Source organism: Odocoileus virginianus, chromosome 22 (assembly GCF_023699985.2).
Source record: "Odocoileus virginianus isolate 20LAN1187 ecotype Illinois chromosome 22, Ovbor_1.2, whole genome shotgun sequence".
Lineage (NCBI taxonomy): Eukaryota > Metazoa > Chordata > Mammalia > Artiodactyla > Cervidae > Odocoileus > Odocoileus virginianus.
Window position 1 is genome coordinate 27,474,448 of NC_069695.1, and position 14,379 is coordinate 27,488,826.

At 42.3% G+C, this 14,379-nt stretch overlaps 1 protein-coding gene across 4 annotated transcripts in view; it reads right to left on the reverse strand.

Annotated features, from left to right (window-relative positions):
* KCTD1 (potassium channel tetramerization domain containing 1) overlaps nucleotides 1–14,379 on the reverse strand; it is a 196,961-nt gene that overhangs the window by 14,320 nt on the left and 168,262 nt on the right. For 3 of the 4 annotated variants that reach the window (XM_070452773.1, XM_070452774.1, XM_070452771.1), the window contains exon 3: nucleotides 7,685–7,829. The exons of the other annotated variant lie outside the window; for it this stretch is intronic. In XM_070452773.1, coding sequence (XP_070308874.1) covers nucleotides 7,685–7,829 — 145 coding nt within the window. The remainder of the gene's footprint in view (nucleotides 1–7,684; nucleotides 7,830–14,379) is intronic. 4 annotated transcript variants of the gene reach the window in all.

A 14,379-nucleotide genomic window follows, 5' to 3' on the forward strand; every position in this document is an offset into this window, starting at 1 on the left:
AGGTTTTATCAGTAACATCAGCAATCTCGGAGTGGGATATACTGTTTAAACTTTTTTTTTTGCTTATCTATATTTTCAAATTGTCTACAATGTACATTTTTTTTTTTACAATATTAAAAAGCTATTAGAAAGAACTAATAGACTTTTGAACTTAAGCCAGGAAGAGGCAAGTTGGGGACTATCTGCAGGCAAATTTTTCTTTATCTAAGAAGGCTAGACATTCATCAGATACCACAAGAGATGTCAGGAACGTGGCAGACACTTACCAAAGATGTTCGAAATAGAAGCCGAGAAGAGGGGTAATTTTGTGGTTTTCCATTAAAAAAAGGAACTAAAGCTCTGGACTCCCGATGAAGTGGGAATCACAAGTGTCTGCTTATGCACATGCATGCATGTGTGCACCCACACACACCTATGTATGCATGGGTGTGAGCAGAAAAGAGAGCAACGATGAATGAGTCAATGTAATGGAGGTGGGGAGGGAAATGAAGGGAAGACGAACACACAGTCTTCTCCACAATAAAACCCAGCAGAGAGTTCTACAATCACTTATCTAGAGGAGAGATTCCAACATCTTTCAGTGGGAGCAGGGCACAAACAGCTGCCACTTAAGTGGTGTTCTGAAGTATGAAATTATCTAAATTGTTAAATGGGTATCTGGCTCAGACAGCACATTTGCAGAATGAGATTTTCAAGGGCGGAGGATCCTAAGATTGCGAGATCGCAGGCATGTGCTCAACCCAGCATCAAACAGCTGGAGACGGAGGGCAGGTAATCAAGGAATGTGTTCCCTGCAAAACCAGGAAGAGAGATGCTCTCCACATGCCGGATGCCGTGCCCCTTTCCCAAGGTCAGGAAATAAACTCTGCCGAGGAAGAAAGCACTATTGTACTGCTCAGGAAGAGGCAGGCTGAGCCCGGCTGCATGCTCCCGCGCTTGTGATTCACACAATCTGTGGTACACACGCTCCCATCATCAGCCAGTACAGCTCCCAATCTCCCGCTGCTCCACCAGGTTCCCAGCTCCCTGTATTTTACAGCCTGTCAGCCAGAGGTTCCACGGGAAACATTTCAGAGCTCTGGGACACATGAGGTTCATCTGAAGTACTTTTTGTCTTCCCCCAAGCATGGGCTACAATTGAATCCGTAGGCAATTAAAGGGTGTGTTCTGTGCTTAGCCTTGATGAACGGCAGGTCTTCTAAGGCTCTGGAATCCCCAGGGAGCACCAAGGTGCAGAGAAGCACCCATCCCATCCTCACCAGGGGGATGACTGGTTGAGTCCTCACAGGACTGTCCTCTGGAATAGGTCATAGCTTAACTCCCATGCAGTCTTTCTGTCCATCAAACTTGAATGTTCTTGGATGAAAAATAATGCCTGCAACATTTAAATGTGTTTAAAATGCCTAGCTCTGTTTCTGGAACAGAGCAACTAGAAACTAATGGCTATTACCAGGTTCTCACTGTAATTCACCATAAATTGCTTTATATTCCCTGGCATCTGTATCTCTTTTAATCATGGAAATTATAAATTAATATATTAGCCACACAAGTAGCTTAGGATGATGTTATATATGTATATGCTTTATGTTTTCCATTTAGTCCTATAAGGTTTTAAAATAATTTTATTTATTTTATTTTTGGCTGCATTGGGTCTTAATTGCAGCACACAGGATCTCTGGTTGAGGTGACTGGGCTCAGAAGTTGTGGCATGAGGGCCTAGCCAACCCGAGGCACACTGGCTTGCCTGGGAAATCCCATGGACAGAGGAGCCTGGTGGGCTGCAGCCCATAGGGTCACAAAGAGTCACAAAGAGTCGAACACGACTGAAGTGACTGAGCATGCACGCATGCACACAACTGTCATGTTAAATATCAGCCACAAGTGTTGAAACAGCCAGCCAACAGCACCTCAAACTAATGGAGATTTGTCTTTCTCACAGGAGAAGTCAGAGGTCCCTGGCTATTGCCTAGTGATGTCACCAAGGACAGGACGCTTCTTTTCGTTTTGTCATCTTCAGTGTTGACGTTCTGGCCTCCTGCTTGTCACCTCAGGGTCACAAGGGACTGCTACAGCACTCACATCTCTTTAAGTCTCCTGCATTGGTAAGTGAGTTCTTTACCACTAGCACCGCCTGGAAAGCCCACACAGCTGGGTACGTAGTGCTAAACAAGAGAGAAAAATAATTACAAATACACTGTGCGTGACCATGGAAAATCAGGATACAGGCAAATCAAAGCTAGACTAAGCACAGGATGGCTTACTCAGACAGTAAATGCCTCTGCCTACAGTGCAGGAGACCTGGGTTCAATCCCTGGGTCGGGAAAATCCCCTGGAGAAGGAAATGGCAACCCACTCCAGTACTCTTGCCTGAAAAATCTCATGGACGGAGGAGCCTGATAGGGTCTCAAAGAGTCAGACACGACTAAGCGACTTCACTTCAAGTGATAAATAGGGCTTCCTAGGTGGCTCACTGATAAAGAGATGGTTACAAAATATTATAGAATATTCATACTATGAATTAGTTGATGTGTGGGGAAAAAAAAATCTCTTGCCAAGCAAGAGATGTGGGTTTGATCCCTGGGTCGGGAAAATCCCCTGGAGAAGGAAATGTTAAGCCCGCTCCAGTATTCTTGCCTGGGAAATCCCATGGACAGAGGCGCCTGGCGGGCTGCAGTCAATGGGGTCGCAAGACTCAGACAAGACTTAGGGACTAAAGAATCAGAAGTGATACATCAAGGTCAGGGAAGACGCATCAGACAGATGGAGCGGTCTGCTCTGAAGGGGACAAGAAGATGGTGGGGCACAGGTCTAAGAGCCAAATGGACAGGGGCCTCGTCGGCTCTGGCAGGGATGTGCTGCTTTGCTCCATTAACAATGAACGGGAAGCCCCTGCAGAATGAGTCTGAAGCAGGAGCAAGTCACAGTCCGGTTGGTTTTTTCTAAGTGTCCCTAGGTGAGAGATGGGGCTGGAGATACAGGGAAGGAACAGGGATGAAGGCATGGCTATAGAAGGGCAACAACAGGAGGGGACCTGGCCACGATGGAAGTGTTTTGACCTCGACCAAATCAGGGTCAACATCCCATTGTGAGGCTGTGGTATGATTCAGCAAGGAGTTACGCCAGGGGGAACTGGAATCCCTCTACTGTTTCTGACAACTGCATGAGAATCTATAATGACCCCAGAAAGTTTAATGAAAAGAAGTGTCTCCTGGTTTCAACACAGAGAGTGGAGGAGAAGGAGTAAGGGTGGAAGAGACCAATGATGAGTCATTTGAGAGCTTCCGGGCCTTGGACCAGGGAGTGGGGATAAGAGGTGTGGATTGATTCCCGAAGTATCTAGAGCGTTGTATGGGCCAATGGATGGATGGATGGTGGGAGGGGCAAGACCGGAGCAGATAGGCGGATTCTGGCATTTTCCTGAGATAGGACACAAAGGAAGAGGAGCTGATTTGGTAGTGGGGATAAGGAGGTGGGCATGGCCAGCTCCTGGGTGGGCTGCTCAGGTTAAGGAGGCCATGAACGATCCAGGTAAAGGTTCTGAGTGGAGTGACATTTCTCCTCCACCCCATTCCCAAGTCCCAGGGCCTTCCTTCTAGGAAAACATCAGAGAGTAAGGCACCTTTGGTCCGATGGATGCTCGGGTATCCCACTTGACGCCCTTTCTCTACTGGCCTAACCTGCTCTCCCAGCCCTAACGACTGCCACCCGGGGCTCTGGGTCTGCAGAGAGGCTGGGGTCACACCCAAAGCCCCCCGCCCTTGCGCAGCAGCCTCTCCCCTCCCTTCGCTTCTGTGCGTCTCCACGGGGGGCCTCTGCTTGCTTTCTAGCAGCAGCCCTCACCTTCTTCCTCTTTCTTTCACCTTCTTCCAGGGCATCTGGTGTGGGAAGCAGGTGGCGATGCTCAACTCTGCAGCCGGTGGGCCCGGAAGCGTGGGGCCTGCTGTCTACCATCCACCGGCTGGCTCTGCTCGATCTGAGCAGAGGTGTCCCCAGCTCTAGGCTGAGGGCTGGAGACAGGAGACTTGCCCTCTGGGGACCTCCCTGGTGGTCCAGTGGTTAAGACTTCACCTTCCAATGCAGGGGCTGTGGGTTCGATCTCTGGTTGGGGAGGTAAGATCCCACAGGACTCATGGCCAACTCTCCCCCACCCCCCCCGAAAAAAAAAAGAAGACTCACGGGCTGGGAGGAAAGGGCAGGCGGAGAGAAGCATGTATACAGTGAAGAGCACCCTTGAAAAACGCCTAGGAAGGCACCATATTAGAGACCTGCAATACAGTTTCCTTTCTGAGTTGAAAGAGACCATCACTGATAAAGCTGCCAACTTTCATTTAGGAGCAACGTTGCACAAACCAACTTCCCACATCTGTAAATGCTGGAATTGGGCTCAGCACCAAGAGAGGCCGGCTCTGGAAGGTTCCCCAGGAACGGCCACTGCCTGAGGAGCAGCAGGGCCAGGAGAATGCCTCCAATTCATTCCAGGGCTGCAAAGAGCTCCACATGCTCACTGCAGTTATTACTCTTAGTTTTCTGCCAAGTGTATATTGTTCTCATGGAAGCGACATGTGTACATGACACGACTCTTCTATACTCTTCTCCATATGGCTAATCATGCTTGGCACAGGCCCCACTGTTCAAAGTCCTGAAGCAGAGGGTGGATGAGAGGCCCTTCGGATCCCTGTTAGTTTTAAGATCTATTCTTCTCTCGGTGCAGTGGTAAAGAACTCCTGCCAGTGCAGGAGATGAAAGAGACCCAGGTTCGATCCCTGGATCAGAAAGATGCCCTGAGGAGGAAATGGCAACCCACTCCAGTATTCTTGCCTGAAGAATCCCATGAACAGAGGAGCCTGGAGGGCTACAGTCCATGGGGATGCAGAGAGTTGGACATGACTTGGCACTTCTAGATATTTCTCTAGCTATTTATACATATATATGCATAATTTTTACATGAATAGAAACATACTATACATATTCTACTACTTAATATTTTCATTGAATAAAATCTTGTTTTTTCCCCCACACATCAACTAATTCATAGTATGAATATTCTATAATATTTTGTAACCATCTGCCATTGTTAAACATTTTTAATTGTGTCCACTTTTGCTATAACAAGTATAACTACAGTAAACATTCTATGTACATGTATCTTTGAATATTTATATGTTATTTCTAGAAATAAATGAATAGACATGGAATTATTAAACATTCTAAGTACATATATCTGAATATTTATGTTACTTCTAGAAATGAATAGACATGAAATTTCTATAATTTAAAAAATTTGAAACTAGCACTAAATTGTCCTCCAAAAATATTTAATAGTTTTCACTCCCAACCACACTGTTCCTCAATACTTTATCTTGGGCTTCCCTGGATTGCAAGAATCCACCTGCAATGAGATAGACCTGGGTTTGATCTCTGCATTGGGAATATTCCCCTGGAAGAGGGCATGGCAACCCCCTCCAGTATTCTTGCCTGGAGAATCACCATGAACAGAGGAGCTTGGCAGGCTACAGTCCATGGGGTTGTAAAGAGTCAGATACGACTGAGTGACTAAGCACACAGCACTACCACTAAATAGTCTTCCAAAAATATTGAACAGTTTTCACTCCCAACCACACTGTTCCTCAATACTACATATTATCAACGTTTTAAATTTTGCCAACCTGATATAAAGTTTTTCCAGATTTGCCAATCTGATATATATTCAAGTTCTGCTTCTTTGATACTAAAGAGATTGAATATATTTTCAAACATTTAGTGGCAATTTCTATTCTTTTGAGAAACTTGTTTATATTTTTAAATGTTTTCCATTGGGTTGTTTCCATGTTTCTTGCAGATGTTTCGGTTCAGTTCACTTGCTCAGTCGTGTCTGACTCTTTGTGACCCCATGGACTACAGGACTCCCTGTCCATCACCAACTCCCAGAGTTGGCTCAAACTCATGTCTTTCGAGTTGGTGATGCCATCCAACCATCCCATCCTCTGTTGTCCCCTTCTCCTGCCTTCAATCTTTCCCAGCATCAGGGTCTTCTCCAATGAGTCAGTTCTTCACATCAGGTGGCCAGAATGATGTTTAGGAGCTCTTTTATGATGGATATTAATTTTTCATTGTAAATATTTCTCCTCATCTGACACTTGTGTTTTATTTGTATATAGTGTCTTTAATTTAGCAATTTTTTTTCTTTTGTTAAGGATGCCTTCTGGGTAGTTAAGTTTTGCTCAAGTAGGTCTTCTCTGCCTAACAATTATATTTTTGTGGAATTTCTTCTTATTTTCTTCTAATACTTCTATAGCTTTACTTTTTATGTTTATCCCTGGAATTTTTATGAACTTATGATACAGACAGGGCTCTGGCTTTGCATTTTTTCCAAAGGTCTTGGTTTTAGCTGTCTCAGTGCCAATTACTGACTATTCTTTTCTTTTCCTACTAATTTGAAATACCACATTGATAATATATCAAATTCCAACATACACACACATCTCTCTCCTAATCCTGTTTTTCTCCATTGATCTACGTGTGTATTTTACCATCTATTAGCATCATACTTTCTTCTCACTGTAGAACTGTAGTATGTTGTGATGGCTGATAGGACACATCCACCATTGCTCACCATTTCTATCTATCAAATATTTTTTAGCTATTCTTTTTTTTAAATTGGAGGATAACTGCTTTAAAATGTTGTGTTGGTTTCTGCTGTATAATATCACTTTTAAAGCTATTCTTAAGCCTTTTTTGTCTTCTATACAAATTTTATAAATGGGTCAAATTTCATTGAAAAAATCTGACTTAAGTGGGTTTGCACTGAATGTATAAAGTAGTCTGAGCATAGCTGACATCTCAACAATACTGAGGCTCCCCATCCAAGAACACGAATGTCCCTTCATTTATTCAGTTCTTGTTTTAAACTTGCATGTAGTGATTTATAGTTTTCTTAATGAGATTTTGCATATTTCTTAAGTTTATTCCTGGGTGTTATAATTTTTGTTGTTATTGTAAGTGTTATATTTTCCTATTATGTTTTATGATTGGCTTTGGTATTCTATCAGTAAGCTATTAATTGCAGTATATTGGGACCTTGAATATGGATGCTTTAACGAGTTCTATATTAGTTTTAATGATATTTAGTTGATTCTTTAGAATCTTCTATTCAGAGAAGTATTAAGGAGCTGCAAAGATAACATTTTTATATATTCCCTTCTAATATTAACCCTTTCTATTTCTTTTTGTTGTCTAATTTCACTGCTTAGAGTTTCCAGCACCTTGTAGGACTAAGTCTAACACTTGTTAGTAATTTTGAAAGGGAACGACTCTAAAATTTTACTGGCAAGCAGAATGCTTGCTTTAAATTTCCGAGAGAAAAACTCTTTATTAAGCTAGAGAGGTTTCCTTTTATTCTCTACCTAAGACTTATCATAGATAAGCTTTGAATATAATCAATTCATTTTCAATGTATTAAAATGAATTGTAATTCTATTCTTCACATAAAAGCCACCCTCTTTTGGCCGTAAACGTCAATGATCATATACTTTATTTCACAAAGACAGTATAACCATGTCAGAAACCTCTGATGCCATTAAAGTTGGTGTATGTTAAAAATGTAGAGCTAGAAATATTTTTGGGAGCACATTTTTTAAAAAAAGCACATATTTACGCTGTTGTTAATTTAATATGAATCCCTCACCTTGAAATCATCAGGAATGAGGAGTTTTGATGTTCGTAGAAAATTCAAGATATATCTGAACATCTGTCCATCTCTGTCAATGAAATAGTGCTGTTTGAGACTGTCCAAAACAATGGGCTCTGTACCATCAAAAAGTCTTCCGATTCTGTGATAGGAAAGAGGGAACAGTGAAGACAATTAGAATCAATCGTTCGGCCACTAAGACTGAAAGCTACTGTTCTGTGTCACCGTCAAAGGCAGCACTTCTGAAGATGGCAGTCAGGGAAAATCACCCACTAAGTAGGCATGGTTCCCTGAGAAGTACTGGCCCCTGCTTGATAGATATCTCAAGACCAGACAATTCAAAATAGTCGCAGGCTTTCTCAAGTAAATTCTATTATTCAATGTCTTTTACCTGTAAAGAAGATGTTCCTGACATGGTGATTATGGCTAAGTGCTGTCACTGTAATGGAAGATCATGTCTTTCCCTCTGTGTTACTTAAAACAACCTTCTCTGCCATTAAAAAAAAAAAAGCGTGATTGCTCCCAAGTGTCTTTTAAAGAGTCTACCAAAAAAAAGCATCTTTGTTTTTAAGAAATCTGTTTTCTGAGCTTGCCCTACCCATAAGTCCCATATTTTCTAAAAGTAAAGCAATGTCTATATGCTAACATCCAGATTTAATTATAAAAATGAATCACTGAGAATATCACTCATCTAGGAGAATATGTTTTTCATTAACAATATGCAGTCCAGTTTCCTAGGTCTCAGCAAAAATCATTTGTAACAGCCAGGAATCATTATAAAATATAAACATCTGACCACCCAAAAAATATGACCTAGTTCTGGAACATAAGTGGCAGTGGGTAATTTTTAAAAACAGGAATCCATAATATGTGTTTCCTGTTTACAGTTAACATTTGAAAAGTGTGTTATAGTTAAAGCCTTTTGTATCCACTATCATTCACCTCTTTAAGGCAGGCTAAACCTATATACTTTAGTATACATCCAGTTAATAGAAAGTGGCCACAGCTATACTATGAACAACTAGAGGGTTGGCTAATGAAAAATAAATATCCTGTATCAGAAAACAGAATTTACACACTTGAAATCTCTTCCTTTGCCAAGAGGTACATTTGACTTTCATTAAAAGTGTAGGTAGGAGAATGGTTCCATTTTTAAAGAAAAGATTTTTGTGGAACTCATGACTAGTCTCTCTCTGATGAACACCATTTTATTGCTCTGATGATGATTTTGAAATCATACATTTCCTAGTCTTATTTTTGAAATGTGACAGATGTAATGCTAAATTGATAATTCCATCTCTCTTAAAATACAGCAAACAAACCAACAAACAGGAAAGCTGCCCCCCTCTCTCCCAAGAATGACTTGTGAATGTGCTTCAATAACAACCTTTTAAAGATAATTAGAGAACTCCTGTCCTACCTGAAGGTAGTAGGTGCAAAGAAGAAAGCAACTAATTAGTCAGATCGTATCTTTAAAACTCAATATATTTTTCTCAAGTACTGTTTTCATCCAACTTTCCATGAATTGAGGGTGATCATGTAGGGTGTAAATTACAATCATCCAAGGATTCTACCTTGCATGCTACCTTGTCATTCATTTCTCATTAACATATCAATCAAATGGTAGACTATGTAAAGAAGAGGCAGTAAAACTAAAACACCCTTAGTCACTTATTTATAGTGTTTCCAGGACAGTTTGGTGCACGATGGGAAAGAATGAGACTTGTTTGCCTGTTATTCAAACATTCTACTCTTTACTGCTACTGATAAATTTACAGTTGATAGTGGAAGAAAAGGGAGCTATATTTATTAACTGCTTTCTATATACCTTGCACTCATCTAAGCACTTTATGTAACAAATCCATTATCCTCCTTTTAAAGATGAAGAAAGAGGCTCAAAATGATGAGTAACTTGCCCAACTAGTTAAGTAGCACTGGGGGAGTTGGGTACAGTCTGTTTGATCTTGAAGGGGCCTCCCTACAATGATTGGAATGAAAAGAATTACCACTACTGAATGAACACTTTAGGTCTAGAGATTTCGTGTCTATCTTAGATTTGTTTGGCAAGAGTTTTATAATGAAATCCAAACGTGTACACTGATTATTTTCGTGGCCTGAGATAAATTAACATCGATGATTACAAGTCACTTTACTAATGAGATGAAAAGTAAATATTTTATTCTTAAATAAACCCCAAGCTTTTAATTTTTAAAAGCTCATTTTCAAAATCTAGGCTTGGAAGTGAGCCAGCACAGAAAGTGATCAAATAAATCTTCACGAAGTGAATGAGTAAAGGATGACTGAACGAGGAGAGGAATGAGGCTTGGCCAGTTATTAGCTGTAATCTGAGCGAATCAACTTTTCTACATCTCTATTCTTTTATAAAATTACCCCTTTTCTCCGGGTTGATGAAAAAATCAAAAGGGGTCATGGCATGCTCAAAAAGACAGCAAAAGAAGGTACCCCAAAATAGCAAATAAAAATTTCTAGGAAAACAGCTCTTTGAAGCCTGAGGGCAGTTTAGGGTGCAGGGTTTAAAGGAGTAGAAGGAACAATCATGGCTGAGGTGTATTGTTACAGACCTTTCCGAGAAAGGAGAAAAGTGTCATGTTAAGCAGTTTTTAGGATACTGTCAAAACAAAAACCCCACCACCAGCAGATAACAAGAAACTGCACAGCCGCAGTAAGAAGCACCTTTACATCTGATTTAGCTGAAATAGCAAAAGATGCAAAGGCAAGAGGAGGGAAGTCTGAAAGAAGACTCAGCAAGGGGACAGGAAGGTGGCTGTGGCCCCTGGGCGAGGCAGTGGGAGAAGAGAAGCTGGGAGGAAGGACAGGATTCTACTCGGCAGAGTAGAAACCCCACCATGGAGCTGTCTCGAGTGTGGGTCAGCAAGGCCTGGAACCTGCACGGCCCGGAACCTTCGCTTCCAGCTTGCTCCAGGCGAGGGAGGGCGCACTCTGCGGACCGAAGGCGGGGAGGGCGTGGCCTGAAATTGGTGGGAAAACCCTCCCGGCCTCCAACACCAAGGCGGAAGCAGCGTGGTTGACGCGGGAGCCGAGAGGCGGGAGAGGGGAGGCTCGGAAGGAAGAGCCCGTGGCCGCGTCAATGCATGCATATTCCTGGCTGCAGTGAAAGGCCCCTCGGAAAAGAAAGAGTCCCTGCGTTTGAGTCAACAAATGTTACAAGTAATACAAGGAGACACTGGGCTGATTTTTGCTACCTTTAAAAGGAGGAAGGTTTTGAATTTGTGAAAACAATGCGGAAGGGCAGGGTGGTGACAGCGATCGTAAACTGGGGTCCTGGGTCGGGTTCGAGGTTGAATGTGCTGTGGAAAAGCACTGTTTGGCTAAGCAAATAAAGGGGGACATCGACACAGGCTGTATTTCTTGTGGACACATGAATGGAGTTACAAATCAACTGTTGTGACTTGTAAACTCTGGTGCCTGAAAACTATGTGGGCCTGATTACAGTTTACTAACCTTGGAGAACATTCCTGTTTTTCAACTGACCAAGACCTGGCTGACTCCAGATGATGTATGACTGCCTTTAAAAAAAAAAAACCACCACTCACTGAACCAAGTGGCAGTACTGAGAAAAACTTCCTCCCACAATTTTATTCTTTTGACATTTATTTTTTAACATTCTATTTTGGACAGTTTCAAGTTGTATGCCAAAGCAGGGAAAATAGGATAATGAACTCCCATGTGTCCATCCAGCTTCTAAAGCTATCAACGCTTGTTCAGTCTTACTTCACCTGTACCTCTCTGCGTCCCTCTCCCCGCTCTGGGATTTTTAAAATAAATTGTAAGCATCCTATCATTTTTATGTGCAAATAATTCATTAACTAGAGGACTGGGCTTCCCTGGTGGCTCAGATGGTAAAGAATCTGCCCGCAATGCGGGAGGCCCCGGTTCGATTCCTGGATCAGGAAGATCCCCTGGAGGAGGAAATAGCAACCCACTCCAGTATACTGGTCTGGAGAATTCCATGGACAGAGGTTACAGGTTGCAAGGAGTAGAGGATTAATATCAATCAATAAAATATGCATTAATAGACATTCAAATGTGCTCCTCTTTATTAGAGTTAGAAGTCTGTTGATTACTCTATGCAGCAAATAATGCAGCCCAACCACTAAGGAAATTAAGTTCCTCTTGGTGAAAAGTTAGTCTGCTTCCTCACTGTGGCTCCCCCTCTCCCTGGCATTAAAGAATGCTCTTAAATGAAAGAGACCTGGCTTAGTGTGAATATTAGTCATTAAGAATTTATTTTTTCTTGTATATTCAATCATTTATAGGACTTAGGTTCTCTAATTTAACTGTGACTCAGTTCCTTAAGAATTTTGCTTTCCTGGGAATTCCCTGGAGGTACAGTAAGTTAAGACTTCCCACTTCCACTGTAGGCAGCATGGGTTCAATCCTTGGTTAAGAAACTATATATCCCACATGCCATACCACACAGTAAAAAAAAAAAAGAGAGAGAATTTCTCTTCCTTTTTTTTTTTAAATTGTATAGTCACTCAGTTATTTGTTCATTCTTTCCACCAATACTCACTCAACCTGATCATGTGAACTATAGGGAATGCAGTGGTGAATAAACCACACTCTTGACTTTCATGGAATTTAACAGTCTGTGGGGCTGGAAATGCAGATCAAGTGGTGTGACTGAGTGTGCAGTGGGTATGCAGAGTGAGCTGTGGGAGTACTCAGGGAAGAAAAAGAAAGTTCACAGGAGAGCCTGAATGATAAGCAGAAGTTGGTATAGAGGTGGGAGCTAAGGTTAGATAAGAAAAGACAGGTGTAGGGAAGATACAAAGGCTTGAAGCTGGGAAAAAAAAAAAAACAACCCACTGCCATATGATTACTCTCCACTAGGGCATAGAGACAGGCCAACTGAAAAATGAGACAGGCAGCAGAAGTCAGACCACGAAGAGCTGTGTAAGCAGGTCAAGGAGTTTGGGTTTGGTTTGGAGGGCGATGGGGACTGATGTCAGGCTATGCTCTCAGCGATGTTTAGGAAAAGAGCAAATTTAGAAGTGAGAAAATCAAAACACTACCTCTGAGATCACATCTCCTCACAGAGGCAGCTTGCAGCTTATCCAGGTCCTATCTCCCTTCCCTTGTTTTTGACTATGTCATGTGTATAGAGCAATGCTTCTTAACCCTGGTTGCACAGTGGAATCACCTAGGGACCTTTTAAAAAATACAGATGCCCAGTGCCAGATATTCTGATGTAATTATTGCTCAGGGTTTAGACCCCAAGCATCTGCAGCTCTTAAAATGCTCCCTGAGGAAGTTTAATGAACTGCTGAGTTGGGAACCAGTGCAAAAGCAGATGAGCAGAGAGACTAAAGAGGAGCAAGTCAATGTTGTTAATTTGAAATAATCTCAAGTTGGTCATTCTGTCACCCTGAACCATCACAGCATGTTTTCTTAAATAGCCAGCCACATTTTTAGAGGTGAAGAATCACCAGTATGACCTAGATCAACCTCCCATTTTACAAATGGAGAAATGACTCAAGGATGCACAGTTGGCTAGACAGTAAGTTGGCAGTAAACCCACCACGCTGCCCCTGGGGTGGGGGGGAGGAATGGGCAGAGGATGGTCACATTCAAGCCTATGAGGACACCTGCTCTAATACTGGTTACTGTTGATTGAATATTATTACATGCCAAAGAAAGCTGCCTGCTTTGGGCTTTATTTCATTTCATTCTTATAATGATCCTATAAGGTGACCATATTATTCCCATTTCACAGATGAGAACACTGAGCCCAGAATGGCCATCACTTGGCTCAGGCTCCAGCCTAGGTCTCATTCTAAAGCCCATGTACTTGACCACTAAATAGTACCTCCTTTTCATTTCTAATTAAAAAAAAAAAAAAAAACACCCTAAAACAAGAAGACAACAAATGAACAACATCCCTTGGGAAATGCACAGTTTTTATATAGTTCAATAAGACTTTGCTAGTGTTGCATGTTATCTCAAGAAAGCTTGATTATTACCCAGCTTTGTGGGGGAGCTATCATTTACTTAACAGTTGAGAAAAAGTTGAAGCTCAGGGAAACTGAACCAAACCAAACCGAACCGAACCGAACCAAAACACCCTAAGACTTCAGAGGTTACTTTCAAACTGTTGGTACAACTATGACATAATAGGGGCATAAGAATAGATGGGAAAGTCAAGATTCTTAGGACAAAAACTTCTTCTGGGTTGAGGCGTATACCTGAAATGGCGTGTTTCAACTCCATTTACCTTGAGTTCTTGTGTCCCATTAGGTGCGGTGCCCCTACATTTAATTCTGCCAATCTCCCTGTGGAAACGGTCACTTTACAGCTAAGGAAATTTAGCTTGGAGATGCTTCCAACTCTTCTGAGCTCCATCCACCCAGTGGTCCTTGTGCTGTCTGGTGAACCCCATGCCACATGAAGCACCATGGCAGGCAACACAGCACCTGGCCCGACTTTACCAGAGGCAAGCAGGTTAATCCTTTCAACTCTTGGAGGAGCTAGTGCACACATGTTAATTACAGGGGAGGGAGGCTAGGACAAGGGCCTGTGGGCAGTGCCCATGCTAGGATTAACTTGCTCAGGGAGGGTGGAGAAGACCCTGCCCAGGGGTGGGGTTGAGAGCTAAGTGCCAAAGACACACGGAGGGATAAAGATGGTGAGAAAAGGCAGGACTTGGGTTG